The 24368-nt window shown below is 34.8% G+C and overlaps 1 protein-coding gene across 3 annotated transcripts in view; it reads right to left on the minus strand.

Moving 5' to 3' along the window:
• Window positions 1-24368, minus strand: part of LOC111153340 (neogenin 1) — a 238894-nt gene that overhangs the window by 91534 nt on the left and 122992 nt on the right. For all 3 annotated transcript variants that reach the window (XM_022512319.1, XM_022512321.1, XM_022512320.1), the window contains exons 6-7: window positions 17896-18050; window positions 16446-16566 (exon numbers count right to left, since the gene is read on the minus strand). In XM_022512319.1, coding sequence (XP_022368027.1) covers window positions 16446-16566; window positions 17896-18050 — 276 coding nt within the window. The remainder of the gene's footprint in view (window positions 1-16445; window positions 16567-17895; window positions 18051-24368) is intronic.

Here is a 24368-nt window from a genome sequence, read left to right on the forward strand (position 1 = left end):
ACCTAACAGCAATCACTTCCTCCCACTCAGAATTACAGCAGCACTCGACCATTTACCACAGCTTACACAGCAGCTCTTTAGATTCATAATCCAAATCTCTACGCTGGTCCTTTTCACGTCCAATAAATTGGCAATAATTCGAACAACTGTAGAGTATACTGTCCACTGCCAGATAACTATGAGAATGACAAGAAAGCACTTTCGGTAATTATGCTGGGACAACAGACATGAACTAGGACCATCTCAGGCACACGAAATGCACGGTCACCCTTGCAAAATGGTACACGTGACCAAACTTGTCAAATGAGGGTAGCCATAGTAGACTCAAAGGACTGCACTTGAAATTAAGTAAATGATCTTTGTCTTGAAAACATTAAACTTGATAAAGTGGTACAGTGAATTCTGAAATTGAAAACACAGATAGCAGTCTTTTGATGCTAACTAGCGATGTGATATAAGGCAAGTCACTTAACTGAGTGTTCAGTTCAGCTGGACACTTGGATCTCTAAGATCCATTCTAATCAGACGCTAAGATTTTACATCCTCTCTCCATCTAGCATTATGTACTAGAGGGTCTCTGCTAGATAACTAGGAATCTTTATTTACATGGTACACACACTCAATAAAATACTTGTTGGTTTAACAAAACAAATTTGCTTTAATATATTAATAAACTATACCTAATATGCCCTAGCACTTATATGACATGATTCAACTTCCAGGAAAAAAGTGCTATAATAGAAGATACTACATTTGAAGACAAGAAAATATTTGGAGATAGTTGCCCAATACTCTAAACAACTATTTTTTCTCCCAAACCATTTTGTTTTCAAGAAATAAAAACTCAAAAAGTTTTAAACTATCCTGAACAAAGGAAAAATCACTGTGTGTACAGACCTGACTGCAATATTTCAAATTTAATTTCTTAATTTTAAGTAAAAATTTAATTTTATTTGGCTTTTCAAATATTTACAATACACTGTCCTTCCCTCTCCATCCTCAGGCATTTCCAATCTCACTTCTCAGATATAAGCACGATTAACAGATTGTTGTGTAGATTTATAAAACTTTGTTAAACATACAAGCATATATACACCAACAGTAGATGCTTGAACAACAAACACAGGTTGGAAATGCATGGTTCTCTTAATATGTGGATTTTTTTTTCAATAAATATATTAGAGATTTTTTGGAGATTGGCAACGATTTGAAAAAATTCACAGATGAACTTCCCAGCCTAGAAATACCAAAAAATTTAAGAAAAAGCTAGGTATATGTCATGAATACATAACATATATGTAAATACTAGCCTATTTTGTCATTAACTACCATAAAATATACACAAATTTAAAATACACAAAGTTAAAATTTATCAAAACTTATGCACATACAGACTATTCATGGTGCCATTTACAGTTGAGAGAAATGTAAGCAAATGTAAAGAGAGTATTAAATCTTAACTGTATAAAATTAACTATAGTGCATACAGTACTATTGTAATAATTTTGTAGCCACCTCTGTTGCCACTGTGGTGAGCTAAGGTGTTGCAAGTATCCACTTAAAACCTCGTGTGAAGCTAATCATCCCTGTGTGACACCAACCAACACATAAGCAGTTCACCTCTCCAGCAAATTGTTTACTGCAGTAAAGTAATCTCATGGTTCGCATGATTAGTAAAATTTTCAGGGAGTCAAAAGTTATAGGCAGATTTTTTTTTTTAAAGATTTATTTATTTATTTATTTGACAGAAAGAGACACAGGGAAAGAGGGAATACAAGCAGGGAAGTGGGAGAGGGAGAAGCAGGCTTCCTGCTGAGCAGGGAGCCCGAGGTGGGGCTCCATCCCAGGATCCCAGGATCATGACCTGAGCCGAAGGCACATGGTTAATGACAGCCACCCAGGTATCCCTATAGGCATATTTTTGACTGCATCGAGGTTGGTGCCCCAGCTCCTGTTCACAGGTATTGTTCAAGGATCAACTGTTTATCCTTCTGTCTTATCTATTCCACAAATGAAATCAGACTATATATACTTTTCTGCAACTTGCTTTAGTAATGTAACTCAGATATTTTTCCACATCTACTGTATTTACCTTACATTGACCTACTTTATTTCTTAACAGCTACCTAGTGTTCCACTGTATTCATGTTATTTAATCAGCCCCCTTATTAACTGCATGGACCACACTGTCTCCAGATTTATTCTAGTCTAACATAAATATCTTCAAATATTTGGTAGCTATATATGCAAGGCAAATTATTATAAATAGGGTTCTTCGATGAAAGAGTATATGAATTCTAAATTATTAAGCTGCATTTCAAAAAAATTTATACCATCAAGAACACAAAAACATAAGTCTCCTCATACTCCAGTCTGATGGTAACAGAGCAGGTAAAAAAAGAAAAAAAGGTAAACCAGTGAGTACCAGCATGTTCATAAAACACTGTTAAGTCACAGAAAAATATGATTTCATTTCTGCAAATGAAAAGGTTATACATGATGTGTGTCTACGCATGTGCGAGTATATAAAATACACACACACAGGCTTCTTCTAAGGTTCAGGTCTCAACTGACATATTCTATCAGAAAGGCCTTCTCTAAAATGAAACAAGATGGGATCGGGAGGGAGACAATCCATAAGAGACTCTTAATCTCACGAAACAAACTGAGGGTTGCCAGGGGGAGGGGGCATGGAGAAGGGGGGTTGGGTTATGGACATTGGGGAGGGTATGTGCTATGGTGAGTGCTGTGAAGTGTGTAAACCTGGCGATTCACAGACCTGTACCCCTGGGGCAAATAATACATTATATGTTAATAAAAATAATGAATTATAAAAAATAAAAAATAAAACAAGACCCCAGGGTGCCTGGGTGGTACAGTAAAAAAAAAAGAAAGAAAAAAGAAAAGGAAAGGTCTTCTCTGCCTATCCTGTTTAACTCAATAATTCTTTTTTTTTTTTTTTAAGATTTTATTTATTTATTTGACAGACAGAGATCACAAGTAGGCAGAGAGGCAGGCAGAGAGAGAGAGAGGAGGAAGCAGGCTCCCTGCTGAGCAGAGAGCCCGATGCAGGGCTAGATCCCAACAACCAGGGATCATGACCTGAGCCGAAGGCAGAGGCCTTAACCCACTGAGCCACCCAGCTGCCCCTAACTCAATAATTCTTTATCAGCCCATTCTTTTCATTTCTTTTAAGTAGACACAAAATCTACAATTACTTTATTTATTTACTTGCTCAATGTCTGCCTATGCGTAAGCACTACGAGGGCTGAGACTCAGGCCCATTTCATCCCCACCACTTAGCACAATGAATATATAATCTCATAGCATATGGAATTTTATTCAACAAATATTCAATGAATGCGTGGATAATGTTTGTTAACAAGGGTTATCTCTAGAAAGATTAAGGGAAGGGTTAAAAGGTACATTTACTTTTATTTCAGTCAATTACACATTCTTATTTTTGACAATGAACATGTGTTGTTTATTTAAAACTATTTTGTGCAAGTTTAGTTTTTTTTTTTTTTTAAAGATTTTATTTATTTATTTGAGAGAGAGACAGTGAGAGAGAGCATGAGCGAGGAGAAGGTCAGAGGGAGAAGCAGACTCCCCATGGAGCTGGGAGCCCGATGTGGGACTCGATCCCGGGACCCCGGGATCATGACCTGAGCCGAAGGCAGTCGTCCAACCAACTGAGCCACCCAGGCGTCCCTGTGCAAGTTTAGTTTTAAGTGAACCATGTCAGATGCCTTGCAATCTGGTCACATAAGATTTTTTTCTTGTTTTGCAATCCCAAATGATCTAACTGAATATTAAACGGATTACGGTTGTCTACTTGAAAAAGTTCTCAAACCTTACTTTGTGAAGTAAACTTTTTATCTTCATTTTAATTTAATGTTGACCACTAAAATTCCAGTCATTACCTTTGCCGTTGTACAGTGTTTCAAATTACTATTACCTTAGACTTATAGAGTACCTACAATTTACAAAATGTTTTACATATATAGTTGGCTCTTGAACAACACGGATTTGAACTGTGCAGGTCCACTTCCACACAAATTGTTTTTTGATAAATACAGTATAGTACTATGAGTGTATTTTCTCTCATTATTTTCTTAACAGTTTCTGTGCTCTAGCTTACTTTATTTTGAGACTATAGTCTAAAATACGTATATGTATAAAATATGTGTTAGTTGATTATTTATCTTACTGGTAAAGGCTTCCAGCCAACAGTAGGTTATTACTAGTTAAGTTTTGGGGGAATCAAATTATATACAGATTTTTGATTGTGCAGGAAGGTCAGCGCTCTTAACCCCCCCAGGTCATTCAAAGGTCAACATTATTATTCTATTTGCCTCTCAGAGGTGTGCCGTGCAGAGATTACTGTTTATACTTAGAGATAAGGGAAATGATACTCAGAGAGATTAACTACCTCATCCATAGTGGGGTTGGGACATGAAGCCAATAATTCAGATCTTTAGTGTAAGGTTTGTTTCATTACACACATTGTGGCAGATAAGGCAATGTCTTTATCTTTCTGCAAACAATGTATCTATTTCAATACCTAGACAGGAAAAACATTGTGAAATTCATCTTATATTTAATGCATATATTTCTTTTTTAATTTTTTAAAAAGATTTTGTTTATTTGACAGAGAGAAAGCACTAGAGAGAGAAATCATGAGTGGGGGGCAGAGGGTAAGAGAGAAGCAGGCTCCCCACTGAGCAGGGAAACTCTTCATGTGGGGCTTGATCCCTAGATGGGATCATGACCCAAGCTGAAGGCAGATGCTTAACCAAGTGTGCCCCCAGGTTCCCCTAAAGCATGTATTTCTGAAACAGCTGCATTTAATAGAATATTTGAGTGATAAAGAAATTATATAATCTAAATCCTTCATTTTACAGAAAATAAAAATCAGAGCATTTCAATACCAGAACCAATTGCTCAGCAAGTTAAGGGCAGATGAGAATTAGAACCCAGGCATTGACATTAGATGCATTTTCAAACACAGAAAGTTCCTAGCCATGGAATTCATGATTAAGAAGTCAAATTTCATCATAGCTGTCTTGAGTTAAAACTTTTCTTAAAGTTATAATTACTGCTACAAAAAAGCAAAATAACTGATCAGAATTTATCCTTTGATTAAAATCAACACAAAAACTAAAATAAAATCAACACCAACTATCACACATTCTAGTATTTCAGACTTAAAATATTCCACTAAGGTCTAATGATTTCCCACTACCTAGCCAACTTTTAATCATGCCAGGCCATTAGTCACTTATTCCAGAACTTCTATTATTCAATATTTACCTTAGCTATTATATGGAATTTTTGGGACATATTTCTGTCAAAAAAAAAAAAAAAGTAAACCTCAATATGTACCCTTATCTACCACTGCCATAATATCCTATAAGTCATTTAATGAGCTGGTAAAGTATGAATTTCCTTTACTAAAAACAAGTTCATGTTACTCCCTTTTCACCAGCCCATCTTCCCTTACTGGAAATAAAAAACTGCCAAATATCAGACTTGATGTGAATAGAAAAAAACTCTAGTGTTTTTAAATTTAAATCTTACAAGATAATTCTGGAATCTATTTTTAAATTCAGAGTGATAGGAGGAAAGGCTAAAAAAAGGTTAATGGACAAAACACATTTTACTTAATTCTTACTACTCTCAACTGCAGTAATTTAGAATGCCAATACTTAAAAAAATCATTCCGTAGACAATTATAAGAGAAAGTATTTTAGCACAAAGTGACAGATACTATTAATTAAACTGGCAGCAAATAAAAATACTGTTATTGTTAAGTATTTTTAAAACTACAAGATCTTTAAAATCAAGAGCTGTTGTTCCTAGAAATGCATAAAAGTAAGTATTAGAAATAGCATTTTTAATATTTTAAGGAAGTCGTGTTTGACACTGAAATCCTAGAAACAGTACAATAACAATTACAAGGGACTGAAGGGTGAGGGAAATCGGGAGATGCTGGTCAAAGGGTATAAACTTCCACTTACAAAGAACTAAGGTCTGAGGATGGAATGTGACTCTAGCAAACAATACTGTACCATGTAACTAAAAGTTGTAGGAGAGTTGAACTCGCCATGTTAACATAACAATAACAAGTTGCTGATTATGTGAGGTAAAGAATGTGTTAACTAACCTTACTGTGCTAAACATTTTATAATATGTACACCTTAAATTTACACAATGTTAAGTGTTCTTTGTATCTCAATAAAGCTGGAGGAATAAAGAGAAAATACATTTGAAACATACTCATACTCAAATTCTACTTCCCAATTAGAAATTTTGCTTCCTAGTGTTGTTGCTTATATAAGACACTAAAAACAGTGTTTTATTTAACTATAATTACAAAATTTCATTTTATATTCAAAGGTAATAATTAACTTAAAAACTATGCCATCCAAATTATATCACGGGCCAACTGTGGGTGCTCCAAAGTACTTTTTTACAACCAAGCACTAGTCAGCAGGCTGATGGCCAGTTTTATAGCCAATACCCACTAGAAATCAGAAAATTCCCTCTAAAAATAAGACTTGGTCTCAAAGATGCTAAAATACTTTCAATATTATTGTTAAACCAGATGCATGAAGGTAAACACCATCACAAGAGATTGCTTTCCACTTTTTAAGATTTTATTTATTTGAGAGAGAGACACACACATGAGGAGGGGCAGGAATAAAGGGGGGAAGGAGAAGTACAATCAGTCTCCACACTGAGCACAGAACCCAACCGTGGGGAGGCACACCTGGGTGGCTCAGTCAGTAAAGTGTCTGCCTTCATCTCAGGGTCCTGGAATCAAGCCCCATATCAGGTCTCTGCTCAGTTCAGTGGGGAGCCTGCTTCTCCTTCTCCCTCTGCCTATTTGTGCTCTCTCTCTGTGTCAAATAAATAAATAAAATCTTAAAAAAAAAAAAAAAAAGGACTCAACTCGGGGCTCAATCTCACAACCCTGAGATCATGATCTGAGCTGAAACCAAGAGTTGGAGGCTTAACTGACTGAGCCACCCAAGTGCCCCTCTTTCCACTTTCAGTAATTTACTGCATGGTGTTTCTAGTACTTAAGTGTCTCTCAGATGTCAGCCACAAAGATGAGCTAGCAAACTCTCTGCGGTCCGTAGTTCTGTTAACAACTCCTCCTTGGAGTTAGTCACCATTGCACATTTCCTAGTTATTCACACACCAAGTTTCACTTTCTCCTGTTATCCTTGTATTTGTCATTCTCCTGGCCCCTCTTCTGCCTTTTTCCACCTAAGCCCCCTTTTTTTTCCATTTAAAAACTTTTACTTGGAAAAGACTTCCGATGACCAGAAATAACTTAGAATCACAAATTATCAGGGCTGAAAGATTCCTATCATTTATGCCAGCGTCTGGCAAGCTCCTTCTGTAAAGGGCCGGAGCAAATATTTCAGGCTTGGTGGGTCATATGATCTCTGTCTAAATACTCATCTCTGCCATTGTAGTGTGAAAACAACTAGAGATCAGACATAGACAATCAGTAAACAAGTGTGGCTGTGTCTCAATAAAACTTTACCATAAAGGTAAATAAATAAATATATTATATAGTATATATAAATATGTACTGTAGTATATATTTAATATAAATATACTATTTATGTATTACATATATTACATGTGTTATATTACATGTGTTATATTACATATAAATTATATATTACATACATTATTTAATGTATCTATTATATACATATTAATATATGTATTACATATAATATATATGTGTGTATGTGTGTATATATATGTGTGTCTATAAACATATATATATAGAGAGAGGCCACTATTTGCCAACCTCTATTTTATCCATCCTCCTTTGAATATCTCTACATCAGTGTTTCCCAAATTGTGCTCCTTAAGATTTTAATGGGTCTACTTAAAAAAAGACAAGTTCCATGGTCAAACAGATCTGGGGAAGCTATACACACACATTCTATTTTACTCTTGGAGATACACAATGGTAGTGAATGCAAAGGGAAAGGGGCTCAAAGTAGGCCAGGTTTCCATCCTTCCTCCCTCAGGCTGCTCATGCCTCTCAAACTTGTCCCACCAAATCAGGGGTAGCAGTGAGTTTTCCTGGAAACTGCTCTGTTTACTTCCTGTAATACAACCCAACTCTTACAAAGGGAAGTGTTTGTAAGTCTTCCATCTATGATGCTTTTGGGAAGAAGTCCTCAAAATTATGTTTGGTGTATTTTCTAAATTAAGGCACTGAAAGGTAGCTTTAGTATTAAGTTATGAAAAAACCTTTACCTATTATAAAAGGAATATATGATTATTTTAGAAAATTGAAAAAACATTAGTATGCAAAGAGAACCACTGTTAGCATTTTGGTATGGGAATGTCTTAATGTGCGTATATAATTTTTTAAACTAAATTCAGATTATCTGTATATATAGCTTTGTATTTTACTTCTCTACTTGACATTATACCCCGAAAATCTGATACCATTAAAGAGTGTTCAAAGAAGTAACTTTTTAATGGCCAAATTTTAATGGCCAAATAACTTTTCCATCACAATGTTATACTATAATTATTTAACTATTTCCTCTATTTGGGGACAAGTAAGTCCTTTCCTATTCTTTCTCTATTTACCCCTTCTTCTTTTTAAATTACAAATGCTGATATCAACAGTCTGTCCAAATTTTGATTTTTTTTCCTTAGAAAAAAATCCCAAAAGATTAATAGATTGAGTAATTTTTAACATATAATTGTCAAAGTGGTTTTAGTAAATGATGTAATAATTTATATTTTCACTGAGTGACAGAAAGGCACAACCCCACACCCTAACTACCCATTACAAAGTAATGTTCATAAAAAGATAAAATCTTCATTAAGGCAAAAATGACATCTCACTGCCTTAATCTTGTATCTCTGATTGTGAAATGGAACATTTAGAAATTATCTTTGCTTGTTGTGAACTGTATCCTTATGTTACTTTATCATATCCATTTGTATGCACACTTATATATTCAGAATATTAAATTTTTCCCTACCTTGTCTCCTCTTTAATTTAGCTAAGGTATTTATCATACTCCATTTACAGAAGAATTAAATTTTTATACCCTAAAATACTAATTTTCCATGTGTATTCTCTCTTACTTCTTTCATATGTAAAAGTGGCAATACTCTTCTACCATCTTTCAACATTTTTATGAATTCAATTAAAAATTTAACTCTTTATTTTGACACCTTGGTAATACATAATTTAATTTTTTTTTAAGATTTTATTTTTATTTATTTGATAGACAGAGATCACAAGTAGGCAGAGAGGCAGGCAGAGAGAGAAGAGGAAGCAGGCTCCATGCTGAGCAGAGAGCCCAATGCGAGGGTTGATCCCAGGACTCTGGGATCATGACCTGAGCTACCCAGGTGTCCCCATAATTTAATTCTTTACAAATTATCAATTTTCCACATATCATGTAATGTAGGAATCTTTCAGTCCACACGGATTTGTGATTCTACTTTTTCACACATTCAAATATTATAAAGTGCTATTTCTGCTATATAAGTTTCTTTTCCCAGATTCTTACAGGCCACCATATTTTTTCGATATGCATAAGAATGGGATTAAACAGAAGATTTTTTTAAATCAGCAGGACAGAGGAGGTTCTATTAGAAATAATTTAAATACCTGGAAATGGTAAGAAGGAAAAAACAATAAGGGAATAAACACTATCTTTAAGTAGATAAAATAAGAGGTTGAGATGTAAGTCCATAGAAAACTATGATGATTGAAGGCAGAAACAAGAATGAATTTTTCTGACAATTAAGGAAAATAATACATGCAAAAAATTTATCCAAAGATTATAGCAATGGTATCCATGCAGATCTTCAAGACAGTATGCAGGGATGAATTCTAGCTAAGACAATCGTATGAGGCGAGAAATAAGACTAGATAATATATGATCCCTTTTAACTCCATTTACAAAAGAGAGGTTAAGGAGTGTTAATTTACAATTGTGTAAAAGACTACCACATAAAAATTGAGGACACGATATTTTCTACATACAAGAAAATAAGATATTTAACTGCCTTAATTTGTAGCAAGAGTTTGGTTAAAACTCTTAAAATCTATCAAAATCAAAGTCTGTTGTTTTCTTCTTCAACCTCTTTCATGACCTTCTGACACGAACTGCCCTCTGATTCTAGATGTTTTTATCTAGCTTTTTATCATAACCTAAACCGAGCACATCTTAAACTGATGCTTTATGTCCTGAGCAAACCAGCTCTATTATCTTCTTTTTAAAACTTATGGGCATACCTCGGCTCAGGTCATGGTCCCAGGGTCCTGGGATCGAGGCCCGCATCGGGCTCTCTGCTCAGCAGGGAGCCTGCTTCCTCCTCTCTCTCTGACTGCCTCTCTGCCTACTTGTGATCTCTCTCTCTGTCAAATAAATAAATAAAATCTTTAAAAAAAAAAAACTTATGGGCATAAAGTTGTTCTAATATTCACTTATATTAAAGTCTATAGGATCTGTAATGATATCCTCCCTTTCATTCTTGATTTTGGTAGTTTTTTGTTTTTCTTTATCAGTGTGGTTAAACATATTCCAATTAAATTGATCTTTTCAAAAGACCAACTCTTGGTTTCATTTACTGTTTTCCATTTCATTTATTTCTCGTGATTTTCTTCTTCTGAATGCTCTGGATTTAATTTGCTCTTTTTTATCTAGCTTTTATAAGCTTCCTTCAAGGGAAGGAACCTGGGGGGGTGCAGTTGGTTAAGCACCCAACTGTTCGTTTTGGTTAAGGTCATGATCTCAGGGTCCATGCTCAGCACAGAGTCTGCTTGGGATTCTTGCTCCCTCTCACTCTGTTCTTGCCACTCATGTGCACTCTCTCTCCCTGCCTCGGATAAATAAATCTATAAATAAATAAATAAATAAATAAAAGTTTCCTTCAAAACACTACTTTTAACTGCATTCTACAAATTTTAGTAAGTTGTATTTCCATTTTTATTCAATTCAAAATAGCTTCTAATTTCCTGTGACTTGTTTCTTTGAATTATGCATTATTCAGAAGGCTGTTTAATTCCCAAATACTTGAGGCTTTTCCAATATCTTTTACTGAGTTTTAGTTTAATGCCACTGAAGTCAAAGAATATACTCTGGATGATTTAAGTACTATTAAATATCTGAGACTTAAGGCCTAAATGATTTACATTTAATGCAATAAAAGATAGAGATTCAAATCTACTATCTTGTTAGTTGTTTTTTATTTGTTCCATTTATTCTTTGTCCTTTTTTCTTTTCTTACTTCTTTTAGATTAATTCTTAATTACTAATTAGCTAAATCTATTCACTCATTAGCTAAATCTTTCTGTGCTTTTTAGTAGGTCTCCTAAGTTTTATGATATGCATTTTTAAATGATCACAGTCTACTTCATATAATATTATGATCTGTGATATAAGGATCTTACAAGTTTTATTTTCAACTCAACTGTAATTTTTTTGTTTTTAAAAAAAGTTTTTGTTAAAATAATGTACTATATGCTGGCAAACTGAACATAATAAAAAAAGTTTTTGTTAAAAACTTCAGTTTTGTCATATATTTTAATTTTATATGTTATAAACGAATTTTCTACTTTATATATTTCTATATTTATACTGAGAAACATACTGAGAGTTTATATTTTTATATTATATTTATGTTATAAACTATTTTCAATTCTATAGTAATTTTTTGTTAAAAAGTTTTCGTTAAAAACTTCACTGTTTTATCATATATTTTAATTTTCATATGCTGTAAGCTATTTTTCCTTAGATCAGAGATCAGCAAATAAGGACATGCCCCCTCTTTTCTGCAAATAAAGTTTTCCAGGAAGTCAAGGTATTTTGATTTATATGGCTGATCTGATAGTGCAAGGGCAGAGTTGAGTAGCTAAAATATATACTGTCTAGCCCTTTGCTGAAAAGGCTGGTGCTCTCCTGTTTAGATAGTAAATTATCTCTTAAAGTGATGAAAATAAGAAAAGCTTTTACGTTTACTTTTTTGTTTTTAAACCATTCTGGCCTGTTTGTTTCTTTGTGAAGACCTGCAAGTTTCTGTCAGCTATCACACTACTTCTGCCTAAAGAAATTTACATTTGTTGCAGCACAGGTCTGCTGACAATGAATTTTCTCAGCTCTTGTTCTGAAAAGTTCTCTATTTCACGTTCATTTCTGAAAGATATTTTTGTTGGTTATATTATTTGGGTTGACTTTTTTTTTCTTCCTTTTAGGACTTTAGAAGTACTGCTCCATTGTCTTCTGGCTTATACCATTTCTGATAAAATATCTGCCATAATTTTTATTTTTGCTTTTCTCAATTTATCTGTTTTCCTCTCAGCTTTCAACCATTTCTGGATACCTCTACCACATAGGGATCTATATTCTTGACCTCTCCCCAGCCATAAAAGCTTTTGTCTGTTACTTGGTGATAGGGCAAGTAGGATCTTCAGTTGTCCCTGTCCAGCCTCAATATTAGATAGGCCCCGTGTACCAGAGGATTCTTCCCTCCAGAAACAGAAAGGTCTGCTTCTAATCCGCTCCCAGAAACTTATGAAATAAGGCTTTCTGTCCTCCCTCACTGGTTTGAGGCTTAAAGGAGTCTGAATAAATGAGATGGGCTTTGCACCTATCTCCCAGGTGCCATAAATTACCTCTTTCACCTCTTAACCACCAAAATGACTTCTCAAGTTTCTGCCTTGCCACCAGTTTTCACAGTGAGTATTCTGTGGACTTCCTGGGAAATGCATTTGCAAGCATGTATGAATTTCCCTGTCATCTGGGGCCCGCCGGTACTCCAAACTAGTTCATACTAAGTCTTTAACAATCAGTTAAAACGTTAGTTGATTTCTTCTTACCAACTTTTATGTCAGCCATTTCTTTCTCTCATGATCTGCCAAAGGTCAAATTAATGACCCATTCTCTGGGGCAATGAGGTGTGCAAGTCTTTCGAATTTATGTTACTTGGCTGCTTTGCAATCTGAGCTCTCTGATGGGCTCAGAGAAATTAGGGTTTTGCAGATCATCCAGCTTGTCATTGTAGGTAAGAGTGGGATGTTCTGTGCCCACTCTTTACATGAGTAGAAGCCCCCTTCCCCTTCAATTCACATCCCTTTTCTGTTTTGGAAAGGCATTACCACTCTTCGAGTCAACCAGAGAAAACCTGTCAAGTTTCCCTGACTTCACTGTAACAGTCTTTAATATTCAATCAGTCGATAAAGTCTGGATTAGATAAATCACTAATATTAGAATCCTTTCTATTTTTCTAGTATAATTATTTATCTCACAATGGTTCTTGTAACAATATTCCTTCAACTAGCTGCCTCCTCCAGTCTGCCTTCTTGTGTGTGTGTGTGTGTGTGTGTGTGTGTGTGTGTGTGTCTGTGTGTAATAATTTTATTTTTGTTTTTTTGGCTTTTTATTTTAATTCCAGTTAGTGTTAGACTGGTTTCAGATGGACTTTTTTTTTTTTTTTTTTTACAAGATTTTATATTTATCTGAGAGTGAGGGTTAGCACAAGCAGGGTGGGGGGGCAGAGGGAGAGAGGGAATCTCAAGCAGGCTCCCAAGGAACCTGACGTGGGGGTTGCTCTCACAACCTTGAGATCATGACCTGAGTTGAAACTAAGAGTTGGAAACTTAACTAACTGAGCCACCCACGTGCCTGGTCAAATGAACAACTTCTAATTAAACCTGCCTTTATCATCTGACTGCCTTACTACAGTATTGTATTTGACTCTTTACAATCAAGGCCCTGATCACTTTGATCCCATTCAGCCTTCACAGGCTAACTTCCTAAATAGTGTTCTATTTCCATACTGACCCAAACCCTTTTTTTAACACCTGGAAATCTTATCCTTCAAGGTCTGTTACAAAAGGGATTACACTTTCTATGAAAAAACTGCCCTGATCACACAAAGAGAATTCCTCTCTCCCAAACTGTATGCTGCCTTATTTGTATTATAAGAATAAAACTTATTATGGACTGGGTATTGAGTTGTACACATCTCTTACATCCTTTACAATATTATAAACTCCAGAAAGACAGAGATCAGAGCTTATAAATTGTTATATTCCCTTTTAGCTTTCCCACATAAATATTTATCTTGCAAATTAAAACAGCAAAATTAGTAAAGTGACTGTTATAATCTACACATTCTTAATTCATCCCTGACAAAGTTACTAAAAACTTCTGCCAACCCCAAAATGTCTATTTTTGAAATGTCTCAAAAAGGAAAAAAAAAACACATACTGCAACTATAATTATGCTATCCAAATATTTTCAGATGAAAATCCAATTAGGATTAGTTTAGAGATCTCCTTGCATAGTCAACCATTTATAATATTAGAGTTAAATCTATAATGGTAATCCCAAACACACATACACTGAAATTCCTCTATTTAGTTCCATGTAAATCAACCCAAGAGATCTACAAATTTTACCAAGGAAAATCCTAAATCCTAATCCTAAAAATCCTAAAAAAAAAAAAAAAAAAAAAGGAACAATCCTATCTACTGTAGTGCCTGATTGGCAATCATATTCAGGCATTTGCCAAGAAGGAAAAGTGACAAGTTTCTATAAATATTTTTCAATAAACAGGGAAAGGTATAATCATAAACATAAGAAGAAAAAAGAAAAGTTCTAGTATTTTATTCCTTTTTATATACATTTTCAAGAAAGAGCTTATAAAAATCTTGTATGTTATTTTAGTGGAAAGCCAGAGTAGGCACTATCTGCACCAATGAGCTTCTGCAGCTAGGCTACAGAGCCGGGGCCAAACTGGAACCTGAACTTTATTTGACTCAGACACCAGACTTCATGTCTAAAGCATGATTTTTTCATGTATTCTTGAGAACTGCACAAAATGAAAAGTATTCTTCTTGTTAAAACAAATAAAAAATACATCCAACAGGCATCCTTATCAATGGGACACAGACTATCCACCAATTCAACTTCTAGTAATTTAATATGAGAAAATAATCATAAAAAGAAGTTCAGCATAACACCGTTCATAACAGTAAAACATAGGAAACAATTTAAATGTTAAGCAATAGGGAATCACTTACATAAAACAAAGTGCAAATATACTGTTCAGTGATGGAAAAGTTGATACAGATCTATGTATTTACTGACATGAGAAGATGTTCACAGCACGTTGTTCCAAGAAAATGCCTCATCAAACCACACACACATCAGTGCATGTTCTTATGTAGTACTCTTAGGAACCAGGGTTTGGAGCATGTGCCATTATCAATTTACTGCCCCTCAATTCCAAATCCATCCCTTATTGTCTGCTCTGCAGAAATGAAGATGGGCCCTTTATCTATCTTTTCTTTGCAGAGGACATATGTTTTAAATTTTATCAGCTGGAGAGAAGCTTCTCCCAACACCCAACCCTCTGGTGGTTTTGTAGCCAAATGCCTTCAAGGAGACACCTCCTTGTGAATGGTTGTTCATACCAGACCCTGGGTTTTGAGCAGGTTTCCAACAGCATAGCAACTTCTCTGTTGTCCAGTAAAACATGGCCACACCCTCTCCAACACAGTCTGGATTTCAGTCCTGAGGAGCTTAATGCTCTCTCTCTCAGACCTACAGCTTGTGACTTCTCTCTACATCTGCCATTCTTTTTTTTTTTAAATATTTTATTTATCTATTAGACACAGAGAGAGATTACAAGTAGGCAGAGAGGCAGGCAGCGAGAAAGAGGGAAGCAGGACCCCCGCTGAGCAGAGAGCCCGATGCGGGGCTTGAATCCAGGACCTGAGATCATGACCCAAGCTGAAGGCAGAGGCCCAACCCACTCAGCCACCCAGGCGCCCCTATATCTGCCATTCTTATGTTCACTAGAGTTGTCTCTACTTCTTGCCAGCCAACCCCTTGTTACTCTAATCCTGTTACAGTTAATAGTTTTTTATATACAAGATTATCTGTTCAAATTATTGTGTGATTTCCCCAGAACGGACTCTGACTGATAAAGGCTATGGCTTTCCCCCCTTTTTTTATTTTTCAATGTTGTCTGAATTCATAATAAGCATATTTAAATGTGTGATAATTAGAAAAGGCATGTTAGTTTTATTTTGGAAAAATTCAATGCAAAACAAAAAGTACTTTAAGTTTTTCTATTTTAATAGAGCAGAAATATATTTGTGGGATTAAAATGACTGAAATATGAAGAACATTCATTTGTGTAAGACTGCAACAGTTCAGTTCTTCTTTTCAATATCATCCAAAATTGTGTTTCTAGGTCATTTTAAGCAACAGTAAATACTTAAATGGCTTTTTTTTCCTCTTAGCTATGCCATATCCTGGTCTTTAGAAACAGGTTATTAATCATGAAGTATCCTAGAGTACTGTGATAGATAGGAGTTCCTCAAACACAGTCAGCCTCTTTCATTTTACTATTTCAGCCCCTCTTACCATGTTCAAGGATTATCAGTTGGGCTCCAGCTTGTGCATTTCCAACATCATTCTCAGCAATGCATTGATAGAACCCTTCATCTGATTTCACCAGCCCCAAAACTTGAAGATTATGTTCCTTCTGAGAAAGAAAAACATAAATAAAATTTTAGGATTCGACTGATGAACATTAGTCCAAAATCTCAAGGATACACTCTTTCTAGGTAGAAAAAGTAAGTAAAATTGTATGATTCAGCTACTAAATATTATCTATCTACGTACCTGTTAACTCAATTTTATTGAAAAGGTACTGATTTAACTGACTAGAACAGGAAACACAACTAACCAATTAAGAACTTAATCCTTATGGAAAGTACTACCCACAGTGTTTGTAGACTTACACCTTTAGTTGGAAAAGTATCTGACATATAATACCACACATGACCATAGTAAAAGTCTGAATTTGTGAATTCAAGGCATTTTCTTAAAATTACCTCTAATATCATTAGTTCTAACAGACTAGTCTACAAGAAGTTAAATGAGGATGCATATATACAAGCTTCCCTTATATTATAAAGAACTATATAAATGTCAAATATTGTTATTAATATAGTTTTAAAACTTTTAAGAATATGAAACTGGTAAGAGTAAAAATGCTCATTTAGCTGTAACACATTGCTTTTCAATTAGTTAAATATACTTGCAAATTACTTTTTGTAACATGAGATTATGCATTTTATAATTGAAAATATATTCCAAGAATGAATTACTTGTATGAAAAATTTATAAGACATTACATCAGTAACAACCATAATTACTTCTGATTATTTCTATGAATGCCATGTATACACCTTAAAACATTAATCCTTATTACCAAAATTTAGATAATTTTATTACTAGCATTTAGATAATGATAATAATAAGGATTACTAAGGATTTAACCACATATCAAATAAAAAAGCAATAATGGCTGAATATTCTTAAACATTTAATATTATTTACTTCTTCAGAATCTTTTTATCTATTGTCAAAACAATCGTCCAACCCTAGGTCATACTTCTTTTGAAAGGCCTGAGCATCAGTGTATGAAGGACAGATTTCTGTTCTTTGAATGGAGAGCTATGAAGACAACTGGTGCACACATAGGATAATCATTACCAAGAAAATAGTGACAACGGTGTTTAATAAGAGTACTAGCATGTTTGAGTTGGAATACCAGACTGTTGGTCAGGAGCTCTGGACATCAGGCTTAGTTCAACTACTGACTAGCTATGTGATCTTATATAAGCTACCAAAATACGTCTAGGCTCAGCTTTCTCATCAGCTAATGAAGAGATTACATTCTATGTGTATTTTCCTGTCTTCATCTGTAGTGCATAATCTGGTATATATAAGACAACAGATCTCTTAGTGATTATATTTAAAGACATTTAAAGGTTTCAGAGATAAGTGTCCTTTGAAAAATACTTACTACAATCTTAAAGTAATCACTTGGGATAACCATATCCCCATTCTTCACCCACTTCACAGTTGGAGTTGGTTTCCCAGTCACTTCACATTCAAATACAATATCCATTGATTCATGAGCATATATATTAGTAGGCTGTTTCAGGAATTCGGGTTGGGCTTTAAAACAGAAAGGAGATTAGGATGTTACTAAAAATAAAAATAGCTATTCAGATTTCAAGCATTTTTTAAATCCTAGAATTTAAAGGATTTTTACTTATTATTTAAGGCTTTCACATATTTTTACCAAAGCATATAACAAATATATATTTAAAATATATATTAGGGGGTGCCTGGCTGGCTCTGTTGGTAGAGCATGCAATTTTTTTTGTCTTTCCATTTTATTTATTTTTTAATTTTTTTTTTTCAGCGTAACAGTATTCATTGTCTTTGCACCACACCCAGTGCCCCATGCAATCCATGCCCTCTCCAATACCCACCACCTGGTTCCCCCAACCTCCCATCCCCCGCCCCTTCAAAACCCTCAGACTGTTTTTCAGAGTCCATAGTCTCTCAAGGTTCACCTCCCCTTCCAATTTCCCTCAACTCCCTTCTCCTCTCCATCTCCCCTTGTCCTCCATGCTAGAGCATGCAACTCTTGATCTCAGTCATGAGTTCAAGCCCCACACTGGGTGTGGAGCCTATTTAAAATAAAACTTTTTTTAAAAAATTTAAAATATCTGATAGGAACATAGTATCCTTAAGAATTGATATTCTGGTACAATTAACTGGAAGGATAATTCTAATTTCTGAGTTTCCTTGTTAATAAATATTTGCTAGATTGACTATGTTGAAGAAATTGACAAAATGAATATTCTAAGCTGTCTAAAAATGAGTATTAAAAGACTACTTCCCTAAGACTTGTATCATTTTGGAAGAACCATAAGCAAAATTTTTAAAAAATGAGTAAGCTGACATTATTTTTCTTTTCAATCAGCTTGATAAATAACAACAACAACTTTTTAAAAAAGGCATACAAATGTCACATTAGAGGCCTTACAGAATTCAGTCATATAACACCCTCCATTTGTAACATCCCTCATCGCATGTAATAGTGTTTAAGGGTGAAAGAGTGACAGGATCTTTGGGGAAAAGCTAAATATGCTTGAAAAGACTAAATATTCCAGTATTTCTCTTTCTTCTGGCTCCAAAGTTGTAAAACACTGACTTATAAATCACAGAGTAAGACTTTGAGTTAGAAGAGTAAGAGCAGATCATCTAGTCTAAACTCCCACTAAATGTAATTTCCTATAGGACTTCCTTGACAAGTGGTCTCACTGATCCCTCTTTCAAAGTTTCAAATGATAAGCCTCCCTGTATCACAAGGCAGCAATAATTGAGCTAAAACGTGCTTAGCTTGCTGGGATTTTGATTGGGATTATGTTATACTTGTTACAACTTGACATCTTAACAATACTGAGTCAGTCTTATCCTGAACATGGGTTAACTCTCCATTTATTTCATTCTATAGTTTCTCCCATCATTGTTTCATAGTTTCCAATATACAAATTTTGTTCATACTTTATTGGGTGTTTCTGTATTTCACATTTTTGGATGCCACTGTTAAGTGGTACTTAATTTTTTTTTTTTTAAAGTTTCCAGTTGTCCACTGCTAACACGTAGAGGTGAAATGATTTACATATATTAACTTTTTATCCTCTGCTCATGCTAAACTGACTCATCAGTTCTAGCAGCTTTTTACAGACAATTGTGGGATTACCTCCATAAACAATCATGGTGTCTGTGAATAGAGACAGTTTCATTTCTTCCTTTCCAATCTGCTTTCCTCTTTTTTTCATTTTCTTGCCTACGACACTGGCTAGAGTGGGGCAGGTCTTGGGAAGAGGTCCAGATAAGCTTTATAATTTGGGCTAATGAAGAGCAAGAGTATAGCAAGTGTGTAGAACCCCAGGAAGTGGTAGGAGCCAAAGGAGTGAAAGAATGTTTAATCTTAAGAAGTAACTTCCTGCTCGTCATCAGTCAGTCTGTGGCACCCCAGTGGGTCACTTTCCACACATGCGCTCAGGTCTGTGGAATCCAGAAGGAAATCTGTGGACCAGCCTGGCCCCTGGCTGTGTCCTCTGGCAGGAACTATGCCCTCTCCAAGGTCTGAACTGCAACCTCAAACAGGGAGGCCCTCGTTCAAGTCTGTTCACTTTTTTGATTCTCTCCTTTGGCTCTAGAGGTAGTATCTGATCCTTATATTTACTATTTCTGTATTCTTTAGAGTCCTATTTTGTCCTTTTTAGTAGTTAAAACACTTTTACTAGTTATAATTCTTGATATTAAACTGTCCTTGTTCAAATCCCTGGTGTGATTTCTGGCTCCTGCCGGCCCTGGACTAACAGAGTAGGTCTCATAATGCTGCCAGTATTTCTTCTGTTTTTTCTTTTGTCCCATTCTACCAAGGTTTTCAATTTGTATGTGGTAAAATTTATCAGTCCTCCCATTTTTCTTAGCACCTATATTTTACTATTCTTACTCCAAAGGTTTTCCCTGCTTCCATACTATAAAAATATTCACTTCCATTTTCTTGTAGCATGTCAATGAAATAATCTGGACTTTACTAAATATCCAGCTTTACATTTTTCTAAATGGCAACAACCTCAGTAGTCCCAATAAGAGTACCTGATTTGAAGTAGGTTTTGTTTTTTTTTTTAGATTGTATTTATTTATCTGAAGGAGACAGAGAGCACAAGTAGACAGAGGGAGAGGGAGAAGCAGGCTTCCCACTGAGCAGAGAGCCCAACACGGGGCTTGATGCAGGGCTCAATCCCCAGACCCAGGATTAAGACCTGAGCTGAAGGCAGCCGCCCAACTGACTGAGCCACACAGGCACCCCTTGAGGTACTTTTAGTATTAAAATCCTAGTACTCATGAACATGAGTTGTTTCTGGATACTAAGTGGTTTCACTGATCTGTCTATTCCTGCACCAGAACCACAAACTTAATGACTATAACTATATATTTTTATATATTTGGTAGAACAAGTACTCTCCTTTTATTCCTTTATTTCCTCAAAATTTTCCTAAACATTGTTCATTAAGTTTTCTTTAATACCAGAAGAATTTAGACTCATCTTTGTTCACATATATCTGTTCCTTCTTAAAGAAAACAAACAAGAACAAACTTGAGTTTTCATTTGAAGTGCAATAAGTTTTAGAAGCAGGAAAAAACTAATACATATATATTTTTAATTTTTTTATAAACATATAATGTATTATTAGCCCCAGGGGTACAGGTCTGTGAATTGCCAGGTTTACACACTTCACAGCACTCACCATAGCACATACCCTCCCCAGTGTCCATAACACCACCACCCTCTCCCTCCCCCCTCCCCCCGGCCACCCTCAGTTTGTTTTGTGACATTAAGAGTCTCTTATGGTTTGTCTCCCTCCTGAGCCCATCTTGTTTCATTTATTCTTTTCCTACCCCCCAAGCCCCCCACGTTGCAGCTCTACTTCCTCATATCAGGGAGATCATATGATAGCTGTCTTTTTCCGATTGACTTATTTCGCTAAGCATAATACCCTCTATAAACTAATATATTTTTGATCCTAAATGTTCCCTATTTAAGATCAGATACTTAAGTTTATTTGAATATTATTCAATAATGATTTACTGTGAAGCCACTGCAATGACTGAAGTCAAGAGACTTCTAGCTGAGTTCTGGTTCTGGTTCTACCAGTAGACATTTGCTGGCCATGGGTTTCAGTCTGCTCCTACACTAAACAAGAAACTCAACTGAACTATTCCTAAACACACCAAGATCTCTAACCAACAGCAACTTTAGATTTTAGTTTACACATTTAGTGTACCATAATGGGTAACATTCACAAATGTTTTCCACTTATTATCATTATTTCCCACGACAACCCTATTATCTAGGTATTATTATATTATTTCCATTTTATAGATAAGGACACTAACACACAGAGAGAGTCTAAGTAGCTCCACAGGGTCACAAAACTTAGCAACAGATCTGGATTTTGAACCTAGGCAGTTTGACTTTAAACCCTATGTTCTCTAACTTTTTACTACAGAGAAAATAACAATAAACCCTAAGCACCTGTCATATAGCTTCGACAATTACCAACTCATGGCTGGTGCTGCTCCATCCACATCGTAACCCAACCCATGTCTTTCCCCAATTACTCTGCAAGCAAATTCCCAGTATTACTTTATTTTATACATAAGTTTTTAAGGAAGTTCCACTATAAAAGAAAAATCCCCATTTCTAAACAAAACTATAATACCATCATCAGGTTGGTATCTACAATAATTTCTCAATATCTCAATCTACATTTTAAAGGAATGATTTATTTGAATTGGGCAAACCAAGTGCTTTCATTAATATTAATTTACTTCTTATGTTTCTTTTAATCTACAGGTTCTTCCTTTATTTCCTGTCTTTGTTTGCAATTTATTTGCTGTAGAAGTCATTTGTCCTATAAAGTTTCCTGTGCTGACTGCATGCCATGGTGGATTTAACATATTAGTCCTGCACTTAACAGTTAAATGTAGAAGCTTGATTGGAGTTAGGCTCTTTCTTTTTATTTTTTCAAGACTACTTCATAAGTAGTGTCATGGTCCTTCAGGAGAGTTCACAATGTGTGACTATCTTTTTGTGAAGTTAACAGTCTTAGATATTGCCAAATAGTAATATTCTTACTCCCTCGTTCCTTCTATAAAGAGAAATATCCCCTCATCAATTATTTGGTTATCTTTAAATAGACCTTTCATAGAAAGCGCAGGCTAAATGCCTGATTCTTTCCCCTTTACTTACCAATTATCAAAATAATGGTCTGGTTCTCTAAAACCATTCTGACTGAAGGAAATCACTGAAGGGTTTTTTTAAAAAGTATTCTTATGAATTCATGGATTAAAATGTATTTGAGTTGTTTCAATCCATGCAAGTTATTATTCTTTTGATTCTCAAACTATCCCATCTCTAATGGAAGCTTGAGTCCTTTTTAACAGGACCTTACTCGTCTTTACTATATTCTGGTCACTGTTTTTAGGCCTTACTTATGGACAAAACCAGGAATTATGTACTTTTTAAATAAAAAACTCATCATGATTTCATTCTGTTATCCAATTAAATTCAGGGCTATAGGTTTTAACTGGATCTTAATAATCTTACATCTGTATCTCTTTTCTCTCATGCTAAAAATCCGTTCTCAATGACGCCAACTTAATTAACTCCAGGTTTTACCTTCTTTTCAGTTATTCTCAGAATAACTACACCAACATCTCCACACCAAAATTAACAGAAAACAGTTGAAGATTTTTGCAGTTTTGTCTTTAGAGTATATCTCATTAGGTATATATGGTTTAATTACAATTTTAAATTTATTTGTAATAATAACTTCCACTTGGAATTGTAGCTTTCTGTATAGCTATACTACAAACTAGACACACATTTATAGTCCTTTGTTCCGTTTTACTTTCCCCTTTCTAGAATTACTTTGTAAAATTTCAAATCCATAAAAACAAGGTATATTCAAACAAATCTTGCTTCTAACCCTGTTTTCCCCAGCCTGTTCTGTCCCATAGGTAGCCATATAAAAATTTTAAGGTTTAGCTTTTCATTCTAAAGATTGTAAACAAACACACACACAATTCATCCCTGTCCCTCTTCTTTAAATTAAATGGTAACATACTGAAAAAAACAACTCCAAAGCCTGCGATCTTAACCCTCAGGTACCATGTTTCTGAGGAAGTGCTTGCTATATCCTTGAGTATAAAGGACTGAGATGCCCCCTTAGGCAGAGTAAGTGATTCTGGAAAATACAGCAAAACCCTTCTCAAAAAAATCCAATTAATATAACATTAGTATGCATTTTTAGTAAACAGATTTTCAAAGACTATTAGAAATAAATGCTAACAATGTTCATCATTTACTTTTCCCTTTCATGAATTATAAAATATTGCCTTTAAAATGTTCTTGGGATTTTAGCTTCTCTGTAGCTAGTATTCACACCAATTAAACACAATGTAAGAGCAGATGTTTGTGTTGGGGAAGTTAAATTGATAACCAGAGAGTAAATGAGTCAATTACCATAAGAAAATAAGCGTTGTAATGGAAGATTATGCATTTTGTTACCAAAGAGATAATTAAGCTTCAAATTCTCTTCGACAGCTCCCTATTCCTTCTAATGCCATCATCATTACAAGAATAATTTTAATTGCTAAACGTACAAGTAAGAATTTAATACTAAAACATATTATACTTGCAAAATTCTTTTACTGGAAACATCACTTAATTCCATCACTGTTTTGCAACGTTGGAAATTGCCACTCAATTCAAACAGAAAACAATGTAGGGCCAACACCAATGTTTCAAGGTTACTTTATTATGCTGTTATTTGGAAGATTATAACAGTTTTCATTTACATTAGCTCTGCATTGTTGGAATTTCTATTGTTTGATTTTAAA

This window comes from Enhydra lutris, unplaced genomic scaffold (genome assembly GCF_002288905.1).
Source record: "Enhydra lutris kenyoni isolate GAN:26980312 unplaced genomic scaffold, ASM228890v2 scaffoldscaffold31, whole genome shotgun sequence".
In the NCBI taxonomy this organism is placed as follows: Eukaryota; Metazoa; Chordata; class Mammalia; order Carnivora; family Mustelidae; genus Enhydra; species Enhydra lutris.